At 42.1% G+C, this 23,006-nt stretch overlaps 1 protein-coding gene and 1 pseudogene across 1 annotated transcript in view; one reads left to right on the forward strand and one right to left on the reverse strand.

The window, feature by feature from the left end:
- TGOLN2 (trans-golgi network protein 2) overlaps positions 1-11,276 on the forward strand; it is a 19,134-nt gene extending 7,858 nt beyond the window's left edge. Inside the window, exons 3-4 of the mRNA XM_007948904.2 lie at positions 7,419-7,502; positions 11,262-11,276. Coding sequence (XP_007947095.2) covers positions 7,419-7,502; positions 11,262-11,276 — 99 coding nt within the window. The remainder of the gene's footprint in view (positions 1-7,418; positions 7,503-11,261) is intronic.
- A 9,368-nt stretch (positions 11,277-20,644) lies between these two features.
- Positions 20,645-22,219, reverse strand: LOC103203826 (annotated as a pseudogene).
- Positions 22,220-23,006: the final 787 nt, after the last annotated feature.

Consider the following 23,006-nt stretch of genomic DNA (forward strand, 5'->3'; position numbering starts at 1 on the left):
TTGCATAGTATTCCATTGTGTGTATGTACCATAGTTTGGTTATCCATTCCTCAGTTGATGGACACCTAGGTTATTTCCATCATTTGGCTATTGAAAATAGTGCTACAATGAATATGGGTGTGCATATGTTTGTTGTCATGGCTCTCACTTCTTTAGGATATATACCTAGTAATGGAATGGCTAGGTCAATTGGTATTTCTGATTCCAGCTTTTTAAGGAATTGCCATACTGCTTTCCACAATGGTTGTACCATTTTACATTAGGACGAACTTCTTACACCACTCATTTGGTATTCCTTTCACCCTCAGTAAGCAGTTCTTATGGTCATGGGTCTTTAATTGCTGGGGTGACCCAAACCTTTATTTCTGAAGGTTTTCTGCCATTAGTAGTTATGTCAGAACTGGATTGCTATACTTTTTCATTGACTACAAACAGGGCATGGTTGTACTAAGAGATGCCATAAGAGATCTCCTGTATTACAGACATAACTCTTCTTCCATTATGTAATGTCCATCCAGTTTTCTCTTGTAATTAGGATCAATCACACCACCCAATATGGTAACTCCCTTCTTTGCCTGTTGATCCAGTAACATGAGGAGCCACAATCACCTGGTAGCATTCTTAACTTTCAGTTCAGTGGAATCAGTGTTGTATTTCCTGGTGGGAACATTCCTCCCTTTGGAAGTAAAACTGCAGACCGCATGGCACCAGGCACAGGAAGCAAAAATTTTGTGAGGGGGTCCTAGGGATTGTAGTGAGGGATACCACTCCCATTTCTACTCCTTGACTTTTAGATGCATGAATTTAGGCTACGAGAGAAGCACCACTGTATATTGGATTCTGGTTTACACCAATTATAGCTTTTTGGAGGACATTACCTCAGCTATGTAAAGTATTGCCACCCAGCTGGTATGGTGATTTTGTCTTTTGAAGGCCAGTCCGTCATTCAGTTAAGCCAGCTGCTTCAGGGTGACAGGGAATGTCGTAAGACCAGTAAATTCCATGAGCATAGGCCCATTACCACACTTGATTTGCTGTGAAGTGGTCACTTGATGCAAGGCAATACTGTGTGGGATACCATGACAATGGATAAGGCATTCTGTGAGTCCACAGATGGTAGTTATGTTAAAAGCATTGCATGCATGGAAGGTAGATCCATATGCAGATTAAGTAAGCATCTTTGTCAGTAAGAATGCAACACTGTTGTTTCCATGATAAAAGTGCTCCAGTGTAATCAACCTGCCACCAAGCTGCTGGCTAATCATTTTGAGGAATGGTGCCATATTGAGGACTCAGTGTTGGTCTCTGCTGTTGACATAGTGGATCTTCACCAGTAGCCTAGTGGGTCTTGGTAAGTAGAAGTCCATGCATAACCCCTATCCCTGCCACCACGGACACTTTGTTCATGAGCCCACTGGACGGTGACAGGAATGGCTGGGGAAAGAGAATGACTGGTTTCTACATAACGTGGTCCACTTGATTGTTAAAATCCTCCTCTGCCAAGGTCACCGTCTGGTGAATATTCATGTGAGACTTGTATGTCTTTAGTTCTTGGCCCATTCAGAGAGGTCTTCTATTCATATACATCTTTCCGTACTTGTCACCAATTTTCCAATCTTTTTCCTTCCAAGTCACTGACCATCTAACCAAACTGCCACAGATTATGAATCCCATATACAGTTGCACATGCGGTCATTTTTCCCAAGTAATGTGACCAGCCAAGTGCACTGCTTGAAGTTCTGCTCATTGGTAGGATTTCCCTTCACCACTGTCCTTCAGGGTGTTCCCAGAAAGGGGCTACAGTGCTACTGTTGTCCACTTTCTAGTGGTGCCTGCCTATTGTGAAGAACCATCTGTAAACCAGGTATAACTTTTTGCTTAGTCAAGTGATTATAAGGAACTCTCCATAAGGCCATAGGTGCAGACTGGAAGAAGGAAGGTAAGTGACAGGAGTGGAGACTGTGGGCAGTTGGAGTACTCCCTCATGCACTTAACCTGTGCCTTCAGGTCCTGCCCAAGCCCAGTCTCGAATATTCTGCTTCCATTTAGTAATGAAGTGCTGCTGTGCACATCTGACTTTATGACAGTACAGGGCAGACAGTATTCATGATGGGCACATTAGGTTGCATGATTTAGTGGCCCATGGTCAAGCATTTAATCTCTCCTAGCCCAGTAACTAGCTAAAAGTTGTTTCTTAAAAGTCATGTCAGGATGGCAGAGCTTTACTTCAGAATGGTGAGTGTCAGAGCTACAGTTCACCAATAGGAATCTTCCAAAGACCAAGCAGCATCTCTATCTGCCACTGACACATCAGGCACCATTGTGTCAGCCAGATTGTATGACCCAAGTGGTAGAGCAGCTTGCACAGCAGCCTGAAGCTATTGCAGAGCCATCTCTAGTTCTGGGCCCCACTCAAACCTAGCAGCGTTTCTAGTCATTTAATAGATAGGCTAAAGTAGCATACTCTAAAATCAAAAGACACCCACCTGGCATCGTGCCCCCTTTTTGAAAGAGCAGCCACATGTGACAACTTATCTTCACTTTATAAGGAATATCTCAACATGCACCACACTACTTTACTCCTAGAAATTTCACTAAGAAGGTGCCTAAATTTTTGTCAGGTTAATTTCTCATCTTCTAGCATATAGATGTCTTACCAATAAGTCTAAAGTCATTGATACTTCTTCCTTACTAGGTCCAATTGGGATAAAATAAAATGTAGTGAACTAGTGTCACATCTTCTGAAGGGAAGAACGATCAACGTCCCTGTGGGCTAAATTATGACATAGGACTGTAGAGTTGCTATATCTTGAAGTAGGACTGTGAAGGTGTATTGCTGGCCTACAAGCTGAGGACAGGCTGCTTCTGGTGATCCTTTGATACAGGTATGGAGAAAGCATTAGCCAGATCAATAGATGCATACCAGGTACCAAGAGTGGTGGTTATGTTTGTGTGTCAGCTTGGCTGGGCCTGGTTGAGTGGCTGGGCAGCTGGTGGTAGTTATTCCCCATGATGAGACTGGCGGTCATCTCCGTGGTGGGATCTATCACAAGCAGCTCAGTAGCTGCTTTGGGTGTGTGGTCTGCTTCCTGTATATAAGAATTATCTTTGGGAATAGTCTCTAGCTTATAGCATCTTCAACCCTGCATGTGGCCATGTTGTTACTCAGCAGCCTGCCAAGCTCTGCCGATGTAGGGACTTAAAATGGACTTAAATTAATGGCCTGCTATGTGGTTTGGTAACATCAGGACTATGCCTTTTTACTTGTCAACTTTGGGTTTGTCAGCCTCAGCAGCCAGCGGCTGTCTGAGTGAAGAAATGCCTCTAGCAGTGGGCCAGGAGTAGGAGGCAGTCCTGGATACATTCAGCAATGTCTTGAAAGATGTCTGCCTTGGGCGATGTCCCAGGCAATGCCCCAGGTACCATCTCAGATAGAGACTCTTCAGTCACAACTGGGTTAATCTCATCAAATGGAGGTGTAAAGGATAATGTTTTCCTGGAGTGGGTGGCTTAGATGCAAATGGTGAGATCTCTTCAGATTGGAGGAGTGGTGCTTTTGGTAGGAGTGATTCGTTGTAATTTAGACACCTTCCTGGTTGTCTGTAGAAGCTGTTGAATCCCAAAATCAGCAGATCATAGGCAAGCCACTAGCTCAAGTCCCAAGACCAGAAGTCAAATGCTGACAGGCCAGATAAAGGATCCAGAGCAAGGGAAAGCTTTGCCAAAGCATCTATATACGTATTAGATGCAGGTCACACATCTAAGGAAACTTTGAGTAAGGACATGACTTGTGTGAGGTTGTGATTTGAGTCATGCCCTTTTGTAAAGCTGTTACCCACAATAGATCCCTCACTAATCTCACCTCATTAACATATAGAGGTTAGGATTTGCAACAGAAAGTGAATAATTACCTAATTTGCATAATATCACAAGATAGAGGATAATAACTTGATTACAAAATACAAAACGAAATAATACTGGGACTCCTGGCCTAGGCAAGTTGACACATAACATTAACTATTATAGTGTTATTTTTTTTAATTATGTACAGTGTGTATTTTAAAATCTGAAATAATTATTGATAATGACTTTAAAAAAAAATCCAAGTCTGGAAAATTCAGCCTCCTGACAGATCTCTGAGGATGAGTGAGTAGATCCATCAGTTTAGTAGCCTTTGACTAAGAGCTCATGAGTGTTGTGGTGGTGTTAGGTGCCATCGGGTTGGCTGCAACTCATAGAGACCCTGTGTACAAAAGGATGAGACACTGCCCAGTCCTGTGCCGTTCTCAGTGCTTGAACCCACTCTAGCCACAGTGTCAGTCCACCTCATTGAGGGTTTTCCCTTTTTCTCTGACCCTCTACCAAACATGATATCCTTCTCCAGGGAATAGTCCCTTCTGACAACATAACCAAAGTAGGTAAGAAGTCTGGCCATTCTCGCTTCCAGGGAACATTCTGGCTACTTCCTCCTGAACAGATTTGTTCATTCTTCTGGTAGTCCATGGTACTTCCAGTATTCTGTGCCAACACAACAATTCAAAGGCATCTTCAGTCTGCCTTATTCATTGTCCAGCTTTCACATGCATATTGTTGTTGTTATATGAGGTGATTGAAAACATATGAGTTGGGCACACCTTAGCTTTCAAAATGACATATTTGCATCTTAATACTTTAAAGAGGTTATTTGCAGCAGATTTGCCCCATGCAATATGTGTTATTTCTTGACTGCCGTTACCATGAGTGTTGATTGTGGATCCAAGTAAGATGAAATTCCTGACAACGTCAATCTTTTTTCCATTTATCATAATGTTGCTTATTCATCCAGTTGTGAGGATTTTTTTTTTCCTGTTGAAAGGTGACCTCAAACTGTAGTCTTTGATCTTCATCAGTAAGTGCTTCAAGTCATCTTTACTTTCAGCAAGCAAGGTTGTGTCATCTACATATTGCAGGTTGTTAATGAGCCTTACTCCAATCCAAATGCCATGTTCTCCTTTATATAGTCCTGCTTTTTGGATTATTTGCTCAGCATACAGATTGATAAGTATGGTGAAAGGACACAACTCTTACTTACACCCTTCCTGATTTTAAACCATGCCATATTTCCTTGTTGTGTTTGACAGACTGTCTCTTGATCTATGTATGGGTTCCTCATGAACACAATTAAGTGTTCTGGAATTCCCATTCTTGTCAATATTACCCATTATTTGTTATGATCCACACAGTGAAATGCTTTTGCATAGTCAGTAAAACACAGGTAAATATCTTTCTGGTGTTCTTTGCTTTCAGTCAAGATTCATCTGATGTCAGCAATGATATCTATCCCTCATTCCACATCCTTTTTTGAATCCAGCTTTAATTTCTTGAAGTTCCCTGTCAATATAATGCTGCAACTGTTTTTTTTTTTTTAATTATCTTCAGCAACATTTTACTTAAATGTGATATTCATGATATTATTCTTTAATTTCCATATTCTATTGGATCACCTTTCTTTGGAATGGGCACAGTGGTGGTTAAATTTGTATGTCAACTTGGCTGGGCCTTGATGAGTGGCTGGGCAGCTGGTGGTGGTTATTCCCCATGATGAGACTGGCAGTCAACTCCATGGGGGGACCTACCACAAGCAACTGATGTGGTCTGGGATGTGGTCTGCTTCCTATATATAAGGAGAAGCCTTGGAGACAGTCTCTAGCTTATGGCATGCTTGAGCCCTGCATGTAGCTATGTCGTTGTTCAGTAGCCTACCATGCTCTGCCGACCTTGGGACTTTGAATGAACTTGAATTAATGGCCTGCTGTGTGGTTTGGTAACATCAGGGCTGTGCCTTTTTACTTGTCAACCTTGGGTTTGTCAGTCTCAACAACTAGCAGTTGTATGAGTGAAGAAAAGCCTCTAGCTCCAGTGGGCCGGGAGCAGGAGACAGAGCTGAACCCCAAGGTTGAGGAGCTTTCACCTATCCCTAGAGCCTGGCACTCTGAACTTGGACTTCTAGCCTCCCAAACTGTAAGAGGATAAACTCCAGGTTGTTCAAGGCAACCAGAACAGGCACATATACTGTTCTCATCCATTCAGTTGGCCGGGTAGCTGTCTTTGGTACTTCTTGTCGTAAACAAGGAAGTACCTGCAGTGCTGCATCTATATGTTGAAATAAAAGCTCCCCGGTAAATCATGCAAACTCCAAAACCTGCAACCCAAAATAGCCTCCTTCCATCTGTTGTTTCCTGTTAAGTAGTTATACACATTAGCCAAATTTGACCTCTGTGTTAGCCCTACATTGTTTACTTTGTAACAGCCTGAGGCCTGTTAGCCCACAGAGCCCCCTAGCACCAAACTCATTTTTACACATCTGTTTAAAAAACAGTCCAAGGAATGTCATTTTGAGCTGCTTAAAGCCTGTTTTACATACCCTGTGAAACTGCACCCTAATATCCCTTGTTGTTTGTTGCCATTGAGTCAGCTCCAACTCATGGTGACCTGATCTATCATAGAATGAAACTTTTCCAGGTCCTGTGCCATCTCCATGATCTTTGACATGTTTGAGCCCATTGAGCTCTAGGTAAGATAGAACTCTGGTTAGAAGGATCCCAGGCTGATGGTACCCTTGAGTTCTCACAAAGACATCACCAAGGCACATGAAAGCCCTTCTTTTTCCTCCTCTCTCCTAATAGTTATCTTGCCCCCTTCCCCTTCAGTGGCTCCTTGAATTGCTTGCCTCTGGAAAACCTGCTATGGAGGGTGTTTTGGTTACATAATGCCACTCTTGACAGGAATATACCACAAATGGAATGGATTTAACAAACAGGAGTTTATCCTCTTACAGTTTTGGAGGTTAGAAGTCTGAGTTCCATATGCCAGCCTCTAGGGTCTGGGTGAAAGCCCCTAGACCTTGGGCATCAGCTCTGCCTCTTGCTTCCAGCCCACTGAACTTAGAGGCATCTCTTCACTCAGGCAGGTGCTGGCTGCTGAGGCTGACAAACTCAAGGTCAAAATGAAGAGGCACAGTCCCGATATTACCAAACCACATGGTAAGCCATTAATTCAAGTCCATTAAAGTCCCAAGATCAGCAGGGCAACACGACAGGCTGTTGAACAGCAACTGAGCTATGTGCAGGGTTCAAGCGTGCCATCAGCTGGAGACCTTCCTCAAAGTTGCTTCTTATATACTGGAAGTAGGCCACATCCCTAAAGCAGCTAGCTACTCAGCTGCTCCAATAGATTCCACCATGGAGTTAAATTACCAGTCTCACCATTGGGAATAACTACATCCAGCTGCCCAGCCACTCGGCCCGGCCCAGCCAAGTTGACAACAACCTTAATTACCACAGGGAGGTCACCCCATTACACAGCTGTGAATGCATCAGCCCCATTAAATAGTTAGTTGTACAATGCTACTATAAGCATTTTCTTTTTCCTTTCCCCAGATTATTGCTTTTGTCCTGGAAGGAAAAAGATCCAAAGTCATTCGGCGACCCAAGGCCAGTGATTACCAGCGTTTGGACCAGAAGGTAAGGAGGGAAGAGCCAGGTCCATGGAAGGGATGTGCAGCCTCAGATCGGTCTAGCCTCTGACATGACAGCAGTAGATGATTCTGGGGGTGCTGTTGCCTTTGCCCTGGCTCTTTTCAGACCACAAAGTAGATATTCATATATATCTGTATCTATATAATATACAGTGGTAAAGCTGAAAGCCACCTTGAAGTACTGTATAGTCACTCCCTTTCCTTGACAGATAAGGAAAGTGGGGCCCAGGATCTAAGTTCTCACTTCAGTTGGGTGGCAATATCAGGTCCTGATAGCAACTCCCTAGACTCCCAGTCATGTGTGTTTTGCCAGCGCTTTGAACCTGTTTTTCCCAGTTCAGTCATGGCCAACTAAGCAAAGCTGGAACATACCCAAATGTTTTTTTGGGTTTTTTTTTAATACATTTTGAAATATATATACAGTGAAATACACAAAACTAAAGTGACATGGGTTGATGCATTCATTTCTTTCTTTTCTTTTTTCTTTTTTCTTTTTTTTTTTTTACAGTGTTCCCTCCCTTCCTTCCCACCCCGGCAACCAACAAAGTTTCCTTCCATATATAAACTTTTCCTTGCCCTCCACAACAATGAATTAATACTATATTTGTCCTTCTGTGATTGACTTACTTCACTTAGCATAATGTCCTTCAAGTTCATCCATGTTATGCACTGTTTTGCTGACTCTACATTATTCTTTAGTGTTGGGTAGTATTCCATTGTGTGTATGTACCATAGTTTGTTTACCCATTCTTCTGTTGATGGGCATGTAGGTTGTTTCCATCTTTTTACTGTTGTAAATAGTGCTATGATGAACATGGGTGTGCTTATATCTGTTCCTGTCCTGGCTCTCACTTCTCTAGGATATATGCCTAGTAATGGGATTGCTGGGTCAAATGGTATCTCCAGTTCCAGCTTTCTAAGAAATCACCATACTGCTTTCCACAGGGGTTGTATCATTTCACAGTCCCACCACCAGTGTGTGTATGAGAGTCCCAATCTCCACATCCCCACTAGCATTTGTTATTTTCTGTCTCATTGAACCTTGCCATCAGTGCTGGGGTGAGATGGTATCTCATTGTTGTTTTGATTTGCATTTCTCTGATGGCTAATGATCGTGAGCATTTCTTCATGTGTTTGCTGACCACCTGAATATCCTCCTTGATGAAGTGTCTATTCCTGTCTTCTGCCCATTTTTTCAATTGGATTGTTAATTGCTTTGCTGTTGAGGCATTGGAGTTTTCTGTAAATCTTAGAGATAAGTCCCTTGCCAGATATGTAATTATTGACAAGTATGGATTTGTTGTTGTCATTTGTTACATGCTTTTTCATGGTGTTGATTTCTTTGTTCCATATAATTTTCTGTGTTGAGCTCGTTTTGTTCATGAATCATGTTATCACTTCCTTCGTTGCTGTTGTTTTAGTATTTTCTAAATATTTGTGCTGGTCCTCTTTTTTCATTTTGATGTGAAGGTTTATCATTTTTCTTTGAGGTTACCCTGTGGTTTATAGTTTTCTTCCTAAGTATAGAACAATCCGTTTTATCTTGTAGTTGTCTTGACCGCCCTACCATTTAGAAGTTCTGTAACTGCACAGTTTTTCCCCTCTTTTTGGTTTGTAGTGCCCTCATTTGCCATTTGATGTCTCTGGTTCCCTGTTTACAATCTCGTAGGCTTATTTACTTTGGATACTTCTATAACTGGGTTGGTTTCTGGGGTATGTCATCATGTGTGTTAATGGTCAGGTATTGTTTGCTTTTGTTGGTTCTGTGTCCAAAGGACTCCCTTTAGCATCACTTGTAAGGTTGGTCTGGTTCTAACAAATTCCTTTAATTTCTTCTTATCTGGAAATATCCTAATTTCACCATCAAATTTGAGGGACAGTTTTGCTGGGTATATAATTCTTGGTTGGAAATTTTTTTCCCTTTCAGGGTTTTATATATACCATCCCATTTTCTCGCCTGCATGGTTTCTGCCGAGAATCTGAACTTACCAGTTGCCTCTTGTAGGTAACTTTTTGTTTTTCCCATGCTGCTTTCCTGATTCTTTGTTTGTCTTTGGTTTGTGTGAGTTTGATGATGATATGTCTTGCTGATTTTCTTTTGGGGTCTATCCTGTTTGAGGTTCTTTGGACTTCTTGAATGGATATATTCTCATCTCTCATCATAGTAGGAAAATTCTTTTCCAACAAATCTTCAACAGTTTTCTCTGTGGTTTTGTTTGTCTCTTCCTGTTCTGGAATTTCTACTATGCATAGGTTATTCCTTTTGATGGTATCCCACATGAACCTTAGGCTTTCTTCATTTTGTTTTGATATTTTTTCTAATTGATCCTTTTCCAAAGAAGTATTCAGGTATTTGTCTTCAATATCACTAACTCTGTCTTCCATTGATTTAATTCTACTCTTTTGCTTGTTCAATGTGTTACCTATTTCTGAAAATTCAGTACTCATCTTTTGCATTTGTGTCTGTAGATTTTGTATCATTTCTGTTTTTCATTTATTCTGTCGTTTTGTCCTTGTATTGTCTTTCAAAATTGTTCTCTGGTCTTCTCTGTGTTTTCCTCAATTTTGTCAGTGTTTTCCTTGATCTGTCTCTCGAGTTGTTGAAGGTACTTAAATATAATTCCTTTGAATTCCTTATCAGAGAGTTCCAATGCTGCGTCTTCCTCAGGGATATGTTTTGGGTCTGTATCCTGGTCCCTTGTTTCTCCTGCTTTATCTTCTTTGTGTGGACTGTGATGCTCTATTGTCTCCAAGGCATTGTGACGTTTTTATGTTTGTATTTAATTGGTGATTGTATGTTGGAGTGACTTGCCCATGATTTTTGTTTTCTTTGTATGTTACCTACATAAGCAGGGTAATGTGCTGTGCTCCTCTATTCACTAGTTGGCAGCATTTGTACACTCGCCACCTGTCTCCTTTCCCGTTGTCAGCTTCCTATATGTCCCTGCTATCCTTGGCAAACAGAGCCTATTCTTAGGTTCCTGGAATCAGGATGAGAGGGCTGTCACTTTAAAATCCAAAATAGATGCCACTTACAAGCATTCAAAATGGCTGTGCCCCTGGTCACTTTAAATATCAAAAATGGCCACTGCTTGTAAACATTCAAAATGGCTGTGCCCTCGGTCACTTTAAATATCCAAAATGGCCACCACTTGTAAACAATCAAAATGGCTGCGCCCTCTGGACCGCTGAAAGTCCACAACTCAGGTTGTCTCCCTCCTTGCTGTTGCCTTTCCTAGTCATAGGCTACCAGTGCAGTCATCCCTGCAGCCCTGGTGACCAGGGCTAATCTTTAGGTCAATTGTCAGGTCCCAATACTACTTGGAGAAATATTCAGGCTATTGTTGCCATCAGAGTAGCTGACAGTCCGCAGCTTTGACTATCTCTATACTCACTGTTTTCATTCAGGTTTTTCCACTAGTTGGTGGTGCCTAATCTACTTCTGTATACTTCCTCAAAGCTCAGGGTCTGGGATTATATTCTGTATATTTATCATTTGATTTCTCTTTTCTTTGTTGAAGAGGGTCTGTTTATCTTGTCCATCTGTTCCTCCACCTTACTGGAAGTCTAAGTAACCAAATCTTTTAATAAGCAGGGCTGGAGATAGCAGTGCTCCACTCAAAGATGGCAGCTGATGGCCCCACTTTGAATGTGTGGTGCTCTCCACAATCCTGTCAGTGATCCACTCTCCCATATCAGATTCCCAAAAGGGCTTGCTTTTCCTCTTTTGTGTCTTCCATTCCAGGACTTTGGCCCTTAATTTTTCCCATTCCAGTTACTGTTTCACTTCATCCAAATTTTGCAATTACAGATCTGTTCCAGTTGTACTGAGTCAGCCGTGACTGAACTGGTTGAAAGCCCTTCACTACCCCAGTGCTTCACCAGTGTTATTAGGCATACAGGTCACCTTTAAATTCTTGATACAAAGCAAATTCTGATTCACTAAGTCTGGGTGGAGCCTGTGCACCTACATTACTAAGAAGATCCCAGGTGACATCAAGTCACCAGGAACCACACTTACAGTAACAAAGCACTAGATTCTCTTCTCTCCAACTCTCTAGATCAGCCCTGTCTTAAACATAAACCCTCAGACCTGTAGACTCAGTTTCCTGAGTACAGCAGTCCATGGCCTCTGCCAGAAATAAAAGCCCTCCATGTACCCCAAAGCAGCAAGAGCTGTTTCTGTGACTGGCAACAATGGAGTCTCATTGCCCTGTTACCGCACGTCTTGCTCCTGCTGTTTAGCCACAGTGAGGACATTGGCAATGAACAATTAGTACCTAATGGTGAAGTATTCCCAGATTTTCTGCAGGGAACAGAATTCACTTATATAATTTGTACCAAGTAGAAAACCAGCCACTCAGCCCAGAACATCTTTGCTAGCTAACCCAATAGAGATCACCTTCACAAATTTGTCCTAGCCTAGTGTTTCCATGACAATTGACTTTAAGGATTTTTTATTTCCTTATCAGTTTTTTTTCTCCTACATAAAAAGTATACACACATAATTCATTCAGAATGATGATCAATACAGAATGATATCAAGCAGAAAATCAAGTTTCCCATATTCCCTTCCCCAAGATTATCTGTCTCTGGTGTATTGTTATTATCTATGTATTGTTATTATTTCAAACTTTTTAAATTTATTTTACTTATTTTGTGGTGGTTGGGAATATACACAGCAAAACATACACCAGTTCAACAATTTCTACATGTACGGTTTATTGACATCGATTACATTCTTAGAGTTCTGTAACCATTCTTATCTTTTCTGAGTTGTTCTCCCTCATTAACATAAACTCAGTGCCCTCTAAGGTTCCTATCTAATCTTCCAAGTTGCTGTTGTTGATTTAATTCAGTATGTTGTTGTTGTTATTTGCCATCGAGTCGGCCCCAACTCATAGCGATCCCTCCTTGGGTTTCCGAGGCAGTATCATTACGGAAGTAGATTGCCCAACCTTCCTTCTGAGGAGTGGCTGGTGGGTTTGAACCACCAGCCTTCTGGTTAGCAGTCAAGGGCCTTAAGTAGTGTGCTACCAGAGCTCCTTAACCCAATATAGAGAGTTCTTAAAGAGCATAATGCTCAAGGCAGACCTTTTTTTTACTAGTCAAGCTAAGCTGTTGTACAGTTTTAAAGAGACTTCAGAAGATATATTTGGTTTAACATTTAAAGATTTTCTCAGAGTGGTAGTTTCTGGGGTTCATCTACCCTCCAAGGTTCCAGAAAGTCTAGGGTCCATGAGAATTTTACATTCTGTTTTGCATTTTCCCTTCTTAATCAGGGTACTTCTATGAAGTCTTTGATCACAATTTTCAGTATTGATGGCCAGGTACCATCCAGTTATTCTAGTCTTATAGCAAAGGAGGCAGTTGTTCATGGAGGAAATTAACCACATATTTTCTGTCTTGCTCATATTCCTGACTCTCTTACTTCCTCTGTTACTCCAGGTGAATAGAGACCAAATGTTGTGTCTTGGATGGCCTCTTAGAAGCTGCTAAGGCCCTACACAGTGATATAGGAGGTAGAACAGAAGCACTAATAAACACATTATTAGGCAGTTAACTGGGATGTCCCATGAAACCTCTAAACTAAAGAAGCACATCCCATGAGATCTTTGGTTGTACACAAGCAAGCCTCAGCAGCTATGTTAAACTGACTTTTAAGATAATTTCTTATGCTTTTATTTTTATTAATTGCTGTTTATTGGTGGGTCAGAGTGTATTAATTCTGAATTTTTACTTGAACTACAACTTTTATAAGATAATTTTTTCCCCTAAAAACAAAGCAGTAAGGTATAGTCCTCTGGAAAAAGATGAACATTACCAATAGATTGTGTTGTTCTCGTTTCAGATTTGAAATTTTTTTCCTTGAGAACCTTGTCCTCCCTGCTGATTTGTTTGTAAAATCAAGAGAAATGAAGAAAAAAGTACTGTGACCTAAGAGACACCTCCTCCTCTGGGATATGGTGGCAAGTCCGGGCTGGTGGAGGACGGGGAATTGCTTAGGATTTTGCACCTGCACTTTGGTGAAATTGTGCTCATGTGTTCTCTTTATTTATCCTTTCCTCTCTGAGTGTGAGTAGAAGGAGTAGGTGGGAACTCAGCTGTGACCAAAGGGAGACCCCAGCCCTAGGCAGGCAATTGCTGCCAACCACCCTTCCTTGGGCCTTGGCTCTGTAGTGGAGTCCCCTTGACAGTAGCATTGCACTGCTCTTTCTCTTTGCAGACCTAGGAGCAAACTCTGAAGGTTCAGATACTTTTCAACCAAGGACTCTTATTTGGGGGATGTGCCTTTCAAAAGACATAGAAGATGGTGAATGCTGATGGGCAAAGGGCTTTTTTGAACACACAATTCTCATCCAAGACTTCAGCAGCAAACCAAAACAGCAAGTTGAAAAAGTGCTTTTACTGCCTGCAAGTCCAAACTGTATAGCATGATTTCTTAACACTGTTCTTATATTTCATATAATTTCAGACAAAATTAATCAACTTCCATTCGGTTGTACCAAGCATAAAACTGAACTCAAGTTTCTGGGCATAAACCCATAAAATCCCTGTTCCCATTGCAAAATTTTTAGATATGGTTATGATTAATGAAACATCAGTGTGTTGTTCCATGCTTGCTTGCAGTTGTACTCAAAAGAAACTTTGATGTAAGACAGGTTCGTGCTTCGTGGCAGAAAACAACGTAGGAGGGTTCTGGTTTTCTTCTACATTTTTTTTCAAACAGCACTTATGAAACAAGTTTCTCTCAAGCTCTGTTTGCCTTTGTCACCTAAAATGAGAAAAACATTTATATTTAGAAATGAACCCCCTGACCATTTTGCCATTATTTGATTGATGTTCTTACCAGATATAAAACGCCAAAGTAATTAGTAAAAATTCTTCTATCTCAGTCAGGGGACATTAAAATTTAAGAAATTCATTGGCTTCCCTGATACACAAAGAGTAGTGTATTGGATCACACTGTTGTTAGTTTATATAAATCTGCTCTAGTGTTGTTCCTCTATTATAGAGAGCCTGAAGAGAGTTGTTTCTGCAAAGGAAAAACTGAAGTAGAGTAATCTCAGGGAAATGCAAAGAATGTGGGAAGGAAGAGATAAATGAATTATCTTTTAGAAGCAAGTCTGGAAGAAGGGATCATCCTATTTGTCTTACTAGCTTCCATTTTGTTTAAAATGGCCCATGGCTTTGAGTTGAAATTTTCATTCTTGGCAGTTAACCTACTTTATGCAGATCAGGAATGAATGAATACTCCTTGTTTTGGTTACTTTGTACCACTCTAACAGAAAATAACCACAGGTGGATGGCTTCAACAAATAGACATTTATTTTCTTGCAGGTTTGGAGACCAGAAATCTGAGTTCAAAGTGCCAGCTTTAGGGGCAGGTGACAGCCTCTCGACCTTGGGTTTCACCTCTGCCTCTTGATCCCAGGCCACTGAAGCTGAAGGCTTTTCTTAACTCAGGCAGCTGCTGGCTGCTGAATGTGACATACCCAAGGTCGAGAAGTAAAAAGCCACAGTCCTAATGCTAGTTCAAGTCCAGAGACTGTCCCAAGATAGGCAGGAAACATGGCAGGCTGTTAAATGAAGACTCAGCTACATGCAAGGTCCAAGCATGCCATACATCTGCTGCATATATACTGGAAGCAGACCACATCCCTAAGGCAGCTACGCAGCTGCTCCAGTAGATTCCAGTATGGAGTTAATTACCAGCCTCATCATGGGGAGTAACTACATCTCAGTGTTCAGCCACTCAAATCCAAGCCCAGCCAAGTTGACATAAAACTATCACATTCCTCTTGGCATCATTCTTTCTGTTTGTATACCTGTCTTATAATACTTTGCTCCAAGATGGGAAATCTTCTACCAGGATCTTCTAGCATTCCCTGAGACCTTGGTTATTTTATTCCCTTTTTTCTCTCCTATTCTGCTATCTCTCTGCCTCCCCGCCTCTTGTTTTCTGTGTGTGCCCATCTGTACTAGCACCTTCCCTTCTGTCTTCATATGAGCCCAGTTTTACACCCTGCCTCTGCTCCTATCCATCCTATTTGTTATTCCTTCTACTATTTAATTTCTCCAGTAAATGCTACTTCCACTTTCATACCATTCGTTGTCTTTATTAACCTTTGCAAACTCACTTTATCTTCTGTCTTTCTGCTGATAGTGTTTTTCCAAAAGATACCAATTATCAGATCACCAAATCCAGTGACTTGTTCTGAGTTTAGTCTTGTCCATGGTAGAAGTAGATACTGTTGAGCATCCAAAGTGAAATTCCCCTTTTTTGGTTTCTCTGACAAACTCTCCTGTTTCTAAGGACTTCTTTATCATTGCCTATGCTGCTGGGGGAGAGGGCTGTGAAAGGCAGGTCTCTGTTTTGACTGTCTCCTCAGAAATTCATCTGTTCTTCATTCTCTGAGTGAGTGACTCTCAACTCCTTATCCTTGGCATAGTTCCCAGAAATACCCAGTCCTACTCTGTGCTGAATTTCAGCTTGGTTGTCATGTTGTCACTAAAACTGAATTCTCTCTTCTGCCTGTTAAGCTGTCCCTCTCAGCTGCCCAGTTTGTTTAGTCATCTGAGCTCAAAACTGTATACATTTATTACCATTTTTATCTCTTACCACAATAATCTTAACCATTTTTTTCTTTTAATATCTCCAACTATAATCTTTATTTCTATTTTCTACCCCTACTACCCCTACCCATTAAACATCTCACCTGGACTTTTTTTTTTTACCCCAAGAACCACCTTAATTGAATGCCATCTTTCTTCTCTCATATGCATAGGGAGACAAGACTGATTTTTCTGAAATACATACCCTGGTCTGAAGCATCTGTCTGAATCTCTCATGGCTTAGAGAATCAAGTTAGAGACTTTTTGCAATTGAGGAGTCTGCACATTGACCCCCTTCCCACTTTTCTTTCTCTTCATCCCAGTCAGGCAAGAGCCCCCTTTTCTACCAAGGTCTTCTAACATTCCTTGAGACCTTGGTTATTTTATTCCCTTTTCTCTCTCTTTTGGAAGGTGAGTGCCCCTCTGTGCCTTTGTCCTTGGTGTGTCCCATGACCTCTTTAGTTAGGTTACTCTCCTTTCTCTTGTTTATCTTGACCTTCCCTAAATTTCCCTGTTTATTCAGGGCCCAACTCAAGTTTTTCCATGGACCTTCCTAACTGCCCTACCCCATGTGATTGGCTCTTTCCATTATACTCTTAATAGCTCAGAACAATGTTGTTCATTTTGGACATCAGCAAAACAAGGCAGTCAGTATCTGATGTCTCTGTGTGGTCTCCTCAAGAAAACTGAGCTACTTGAGAGAGAGCCCTTGACATGGTCTTTGTATCTGCCTCACATAAAAGGTTCCACAGTAGTTGAGTGTCTTCTTGCAAAGAAGCCATTTTGTTTATTCATCTGAATGTGACTTAACTGACGTTTCACACAGCTCTTTCTGGTCACAGATTACTATGGCCTTATATATACTAGGTTTTGCTCTTACAGAGAACAGGAAGAGAGACTGGCTTAAGGAACCAGAAGGTTGGCAGCAAGTGGACACATAAGCATTGTCATGGACTCCACACTAGTTCAGCTTCTCTGTAGCCTCTCAGAAATAATGTTTCTTATGCTGAAAGAGGGGAGTGCTGGTCATGTAGTGCCTGAGGCACTTGACTGCTAACCAGAAGGCTGGCAGTTCAAACCCACCAGCCATTCCTAAAAGGTTGGACAATCTGCTTCTGTAGTGATACTGCCTCAGAAACCCAAGGGGGGTCACTATGAGTCGAGTCTGACTCGACGGCCCATAACAACACATGCTAAAAGAGTAAACAATTTAAGGTTCACTTCAGAAGTTGGACTGAAGGAAATATCTCACACCATAGGAAAACTTTTTTTCTAGAAGGTCATCTTTTTTTGAAGATAGAATATTTGAAATATATTTTCCTAGTACTATGAGATGAGGGTGGGCTGGCTGAAGCATCTCTCAACCCAGGTTTTGGAAGGTGAGGAGTATAGGAGGCATACAGTGCCATGAGAGGTATCCCTCCTTAGAAACCATGTGCTTCCTAAATACCCCCTTTGTTGTCCCCAGCCTTAGGTTGAAGGTGATTTCTGTTAGGAGGTATCTGCCTGTACCTCAGTCACCAATGTCAGTAGAGGGGCTTGTTTCTCTCATACAGATAACTGAATAGAATTATTTTAAGAGTCCATTTCTAGGCTCTAGGGGAGTCCAAGGCAGTCTATCTAGAAAAGCTAAGTCAACTCAGAAAGACTTGACAACTAGCAATATGTTTCTGGCATTTCTTTTCCCATGATGGCTTCTAATGAAACATTAGGTGATAAAATTCTCAACTGTAAAATTCCCCTGATGGTGATTATCATTTTTTTCTCCATTTCATGACATTTAAGTCAAAAAGAGGAAGCTTGCCCCTGCTTTTGCAGGGTAACTTAATATATAATGCTGCAACTTTGAAGAAAGCTAGCTTTGCACATGTTCTGAATCATTGGAACTCAGAAGAGAGTGCTATACATCAGACCCTGTGTTTCTGCCATGGTGTTTTCTGAAAATGTTGGCTGGGAAGGTTGAGTTGGCCATTGCCTTACTTTAGTAAGTCTCTTGGGAAGAGACTTTGAGGTTTAATTGAACTATATCCAGAGCCAAGACTGAATTTCAGCTCAAGCTAGTTCCATGATTAAGATGTGAATTGCCTAAATATCTCAATTTAGAAACTCCAATATAGGGTTTGGGTCTGAGCTGTGTATGGTAACTCAAGCTACCAACAAACCTGGCCACCTCACACTCTTTGATAAGTATTTCTTTGATTCATAGGTGTACCTTTTGAAATAAATGATTGAGTGAAATTGTTTCTATTCTTTTTGTTTGCCCAATTAGTAGATTGTCACTGTTTTTTCAGAGTTTATATTTTTAGCTTTTATGTAACTTAATTGTGATTGCTTTATTTTATTTTTTTTTAAAGCTTATTTGGTCTACTAATAAGTATTTTTCAGTACATAATGTTCTACTACCTTCTATGAATGCCATCTCAATGTAGTTTTGTATCATTGAATGGAAAAGAAAGTAGTTTTCAAATGTTAAAGGTATATATCAAGTTTATTAATATTGCATTAAAATTGAGTAAAATAAGGTATTTGGTGCTTCAGATTAACATAGGGGCAATTTTCTCTGTTAACCTTTAGCTTTAATTTACCTTCCTGTCCAGTCTCCATAGGATCTACCACATAAACTATACAACGCTGTTCTTAAACCTTTATTTTCTGATCTTGACTGGACACACACTCCCAATTCTTCCCACCAGGCAGAGGTCTAGAAGATAGCTGGGGCATCTGTCATAACACATTCACTTTCCTGTCTGTGCTTGTCCTCTGCTGTGCCCTTGGTGTGGAATGTCCTCTCATTCTGCTTCTCCTCCAGTGAAATCATTTTTCCTATACTCTAACATCATCCTTCCCTACATAATTTGAAAGATTAGCCTTGAGGCTCAGGTACTGGCCCCTTGAAAAGCAGATGCCACTTCAGTCAAAAAGAAGACTGGCCTAGGACTTGACTACGTACAGATTGGACATTATAACACTATTCCTTGCTAATGTCTTTTTACTCCCATTTGCCTAACCACATGGAGCCTGCTACAGACACTTCCCCACCCTCTGAAAGATCTATTGGAAACAATACAAATGGGATCTGGACACCTCTGAACCTACAGAACCAAAACCATGCCCAGGGTCTTAAAAGCTCATTAGACACCTTTTCCTGCAGGGCAGTATAGAACTATTGCAGCCACCCACAAAGACTGAGTAAGAGTTCGAGAAGACTCAGGGCAGAACCAGACCAACTGCTTCAATCGACTGACACTTTTCAGGGGTTTGATGGGCTCAAGTATAGCAAGGATTATGAGGATGGCACACAACCAGGCAGTGTTTTGTTCTGTTGTACACAGGGTTGCTATGAGTTGGAGTCGACTTGACAGTACCTAACAGCAACAACAGCCACATGACCAAGAGAATACTCACGTTGATTGTTCACAGTTAGGAGGAATGGTTATGAGACACAGAACACTGCTTAACATGAGCCATAGATAGATCAGTGACCCAGAGACTAGGCTATGAAAGTTATAAAGGATCACTGTCCCCTCTCTCCTCATGTGGAGCTAAGAAGAATGAAGAAAACCAAAGAGGCAATGGAAACAATTAGTCCAAGGGACTAGTGGACCATGCAAACCTCAGCCTACATGACCCTGAGATCAGAAGAACTAGCTGGTTTCTGGGTACCATTGTCAACCACTCGCAAAGGGATCATTGTAGGAGATCCTGGATAGAATGGGAGAAAATTGTGGAACAAATCTCAAAATCATAAATAATAAGACCAGGCTTACTGGTCTGATAGAGACTGGTGAAACCCTTGAGACTATGGTCCCTAGTCACCCTTTGGGCCTGGAATTGAATCTACTACTGTGGCTTCCAGCCAAACAACAGATAGTGTATGAGGTAAACATTTACACCAGGTAGGTAAATGCCTTAGCATGATCAATCTTCTTGTTATGTGCCATCGAGTCAGCCTGATGCATAGCGACCCCTCCTTGGGTTTCCGAGGCAGTATCACTACAGAAGTAGTCATTGCCCAACCTTCCTTCCAAGGAGTGGCTGGTGGGTTTGAACTGTCAGCCTCCTAGTTAGCAGTCAAGTGCCTTAGGCACTATGCTATCAGAGCTCCTTGATCAATCATGGGAGATCAAAAAGGCAGTATTTGCATAGGGAGATAATTCAGGGGGCAGGAATTCATAGGAAAGAAGGACACAGGGAGGAAGTGGGAAGAGCGCTATTATATGGGGATTGCAGTCAATGTAATGAAACAAAATGTGTATGACCTGTTGTATGGAAAATGAAATTGCTCTGTAAATTTTCACCTATCCACAATAAAAAAGTTAAAAAAAATCATTGGCCCCAGCTGGAAGAGCTTCACGTTAAGACCTGTGATCTACACTGGGCCTGTGTGTCAGAACTTTGTTAGAAATCAAAAACAAACAGTGCTTTATACGGGCAAGTGACTAACACAGAGAGATGTTAGGTCAGGGAAAGTACTCTAGAAGGGGCAAATTCCCCGACTCATCCCTGAAGGAACTAATTCTGTGCTTGGGTCCTTGAGCCAAGCTTGTTAAGGTCAGAGTACAAGTTCCGCTTCAGGGTGGCGCTGCTGCACAGCGTAACTCCACTCAGGGCTCCTACCAACCCACAGACGAAAATGTCCTGGCCTAGGAGGCAAGAGCAGAGCCCCATCAGCATCCACTCAAACAGAGGGGAGGACAAGGACACTAATTCATCCCTCCAAGCTAGGGCCACCCAGAGACTAGGCTTCAGGTCAGGACACAGCCTACAAGGCATCTGAGTTCAGAGCACGGGAGGCTGTAGGGTATAAGGACAGTAACAGCAGCCTTTGGGTATCAGTGTGGCTTAGAGTCTCGGGTCCTGGCAAAATAGGACTGTCAGTGTAGCTGTCAGGTAGAGGTTGGGGATGGGGCTTTTGGGCCACATAGAGGACATTGCTTGAGGATGCAGGTGGCTCAGATCATGGTCAGCTCCATAGCAGGCACCTCATGAAATAGCCAGATAGAACTGATTGGGAAGTGGGGATCCTCCAATTGCACTGTCCACCTGAGGACACAAAGAAGGCAGGCACAGGGCAGGAGTGGGAAGAGATTCTCTCCCTTTTCTGCTCTCTGCACAGTCTGACCACCCTTCGGTGCTTCCCTGGGGCTGTTACCTCAAGGTGTAATTCAGCCTGTGCCCTAAGGAAAGGACAGAGATGGCACCAAGAGGTCCAGTCAACACCACCAGATACTCTGGCCCTCTACCTGGCCCTCTAGCTGGGGGAATAGCTTCAGGACAACGGACATAGAGGCTTCAACAAAGGTGTTTTTGAGGGTCTCAACAGTCACTGCTCCGCTTTCCCTGTGGTTACTCCTTCCACTCCTCAAACGACTCGTAGACAGTGGGCAACAGCACAGTCATCGTGGAGCGGTCTGGGGAGGCAGAACCAGGGTCACTGCTGCCTGGTCCCTTCCCACTTCCACCCTCTCACCCTTACTCCCTTCTCCATCAGGTCCCTGAGCCCCACCTGGGTATCGGTCCTCCCATGTCGGGTCCTTGGTTGATGGAGAAGTGTTGAACATAAAGGGGATGTGTGCTGCAGCCTCTTACCTGGGCATGGAGTAGTACTGGTCTACCCTGTGGGTGAGAGGAGTGGCTGCCAATCCCTGGCCTTGTTCCTTACAGCCATCAGCACCATACCAGGGACAGCTCATCCCCGGTAACTCCCCACAGCAGTAACAGTGTGGCACAGAGGAAAAAGCCCTTCAGGGAATAAATTCCTGCCCACTTCCTCCCATTCCTTGAGACAGCATGGACCTGTGGTTCGTGGTCCTGTATTGACATCCACTCCCTACATACACGGTATGCACACCACATCTTACGCCTTATCCATGTCTATATCAAAATAAACATAGTAGTTGGTGGACTCTAGACCCAGGTCTTGGTGCCTCATAGGCAGATGAAAACAGAAAACATGCCCAAGCTGTGCTTCACCATCCCCAGCTGTTTCTTCACATTTGTCAAAGGGAATTGGGGAATGCTGCATGACCTGTGGCCAGAGATGGGCATGCACCAGGAAAACCTGTTGATGCCAACTAACTTTACCATATTATCCTCAGCTGCCTTCCTAGAGTGCAGCCCATTTTCACTGCTGTTAATTCAACATTGACTTAGCAGGGCCTGCTCTTCACTCTCCTGTCTGTGAAGGACACAGTCCCAGACTCCTACTCTCCCACCACCTACCACCACTTGTCTGTCCGTTTATCATACTGTGGTGGCTTGAGTGTTGCTGTGATGCTGAAGGCTATGCCACTGGTATTTCAAACACCAGCAGGGTCACCCAGGGTGGACAGGTTTCAGTAGAGCTTCCCGACTAAGACAGACTGGAAAGAAGGATATGGCCAGATCCACTTCTGAAAATTAGCTACTGAAAACATTAAGAATAGAAGGGAAATTTTGCCTAATGTAGTGCTCTAACATGAGCCTGTCAGGTCCAAAGGAACTCAAAATACTACTGGAGGAGAACTGCTGCCTCAAAGTAAAGGTGACCTTAATGATGTGGATGGATTAAAGCTTTTGGAATCCGTCATTGGCTGATGTGCTGCAGCTTAAAATGAGAATAAATAGCTGCAAGCATCCATTAATAATCAGAACATGGAATATATGAATTATGAATTGGAAAATTAGAAGTTGTCAAAATGAAATGAAGCACATAAAAATGGATATCCTAAATAACATATCTGACAAGGGACTTATCTCTAGAATTTATAGAACACTTCAACACCTCAATAACAAAAAGACAAACAATCCAATTAAAAAATGGGCAGAAGACATGAATAGACACTTCACCAAGGAGGATATTCAAGCGGCCAACAAACATATGAAGAAATGCTCA

This window comes from Orycteropus afer, unplaced genomic scaffold, assembly GCF_000298275.1.
Source record: "Orycteropus afer afer isolate SDZICR_OR568_19922 unplaced genomic scaffold, OryAfe1.0 scaffold00231, whole genome shotgun sequence".
NCBI classification, from domain to species: Eukaryota; Metazoa; Chordata; class Mammalia; order Tubulidentata; family Orycteropodidae; genus Orycteropus; species Orycteropus afer.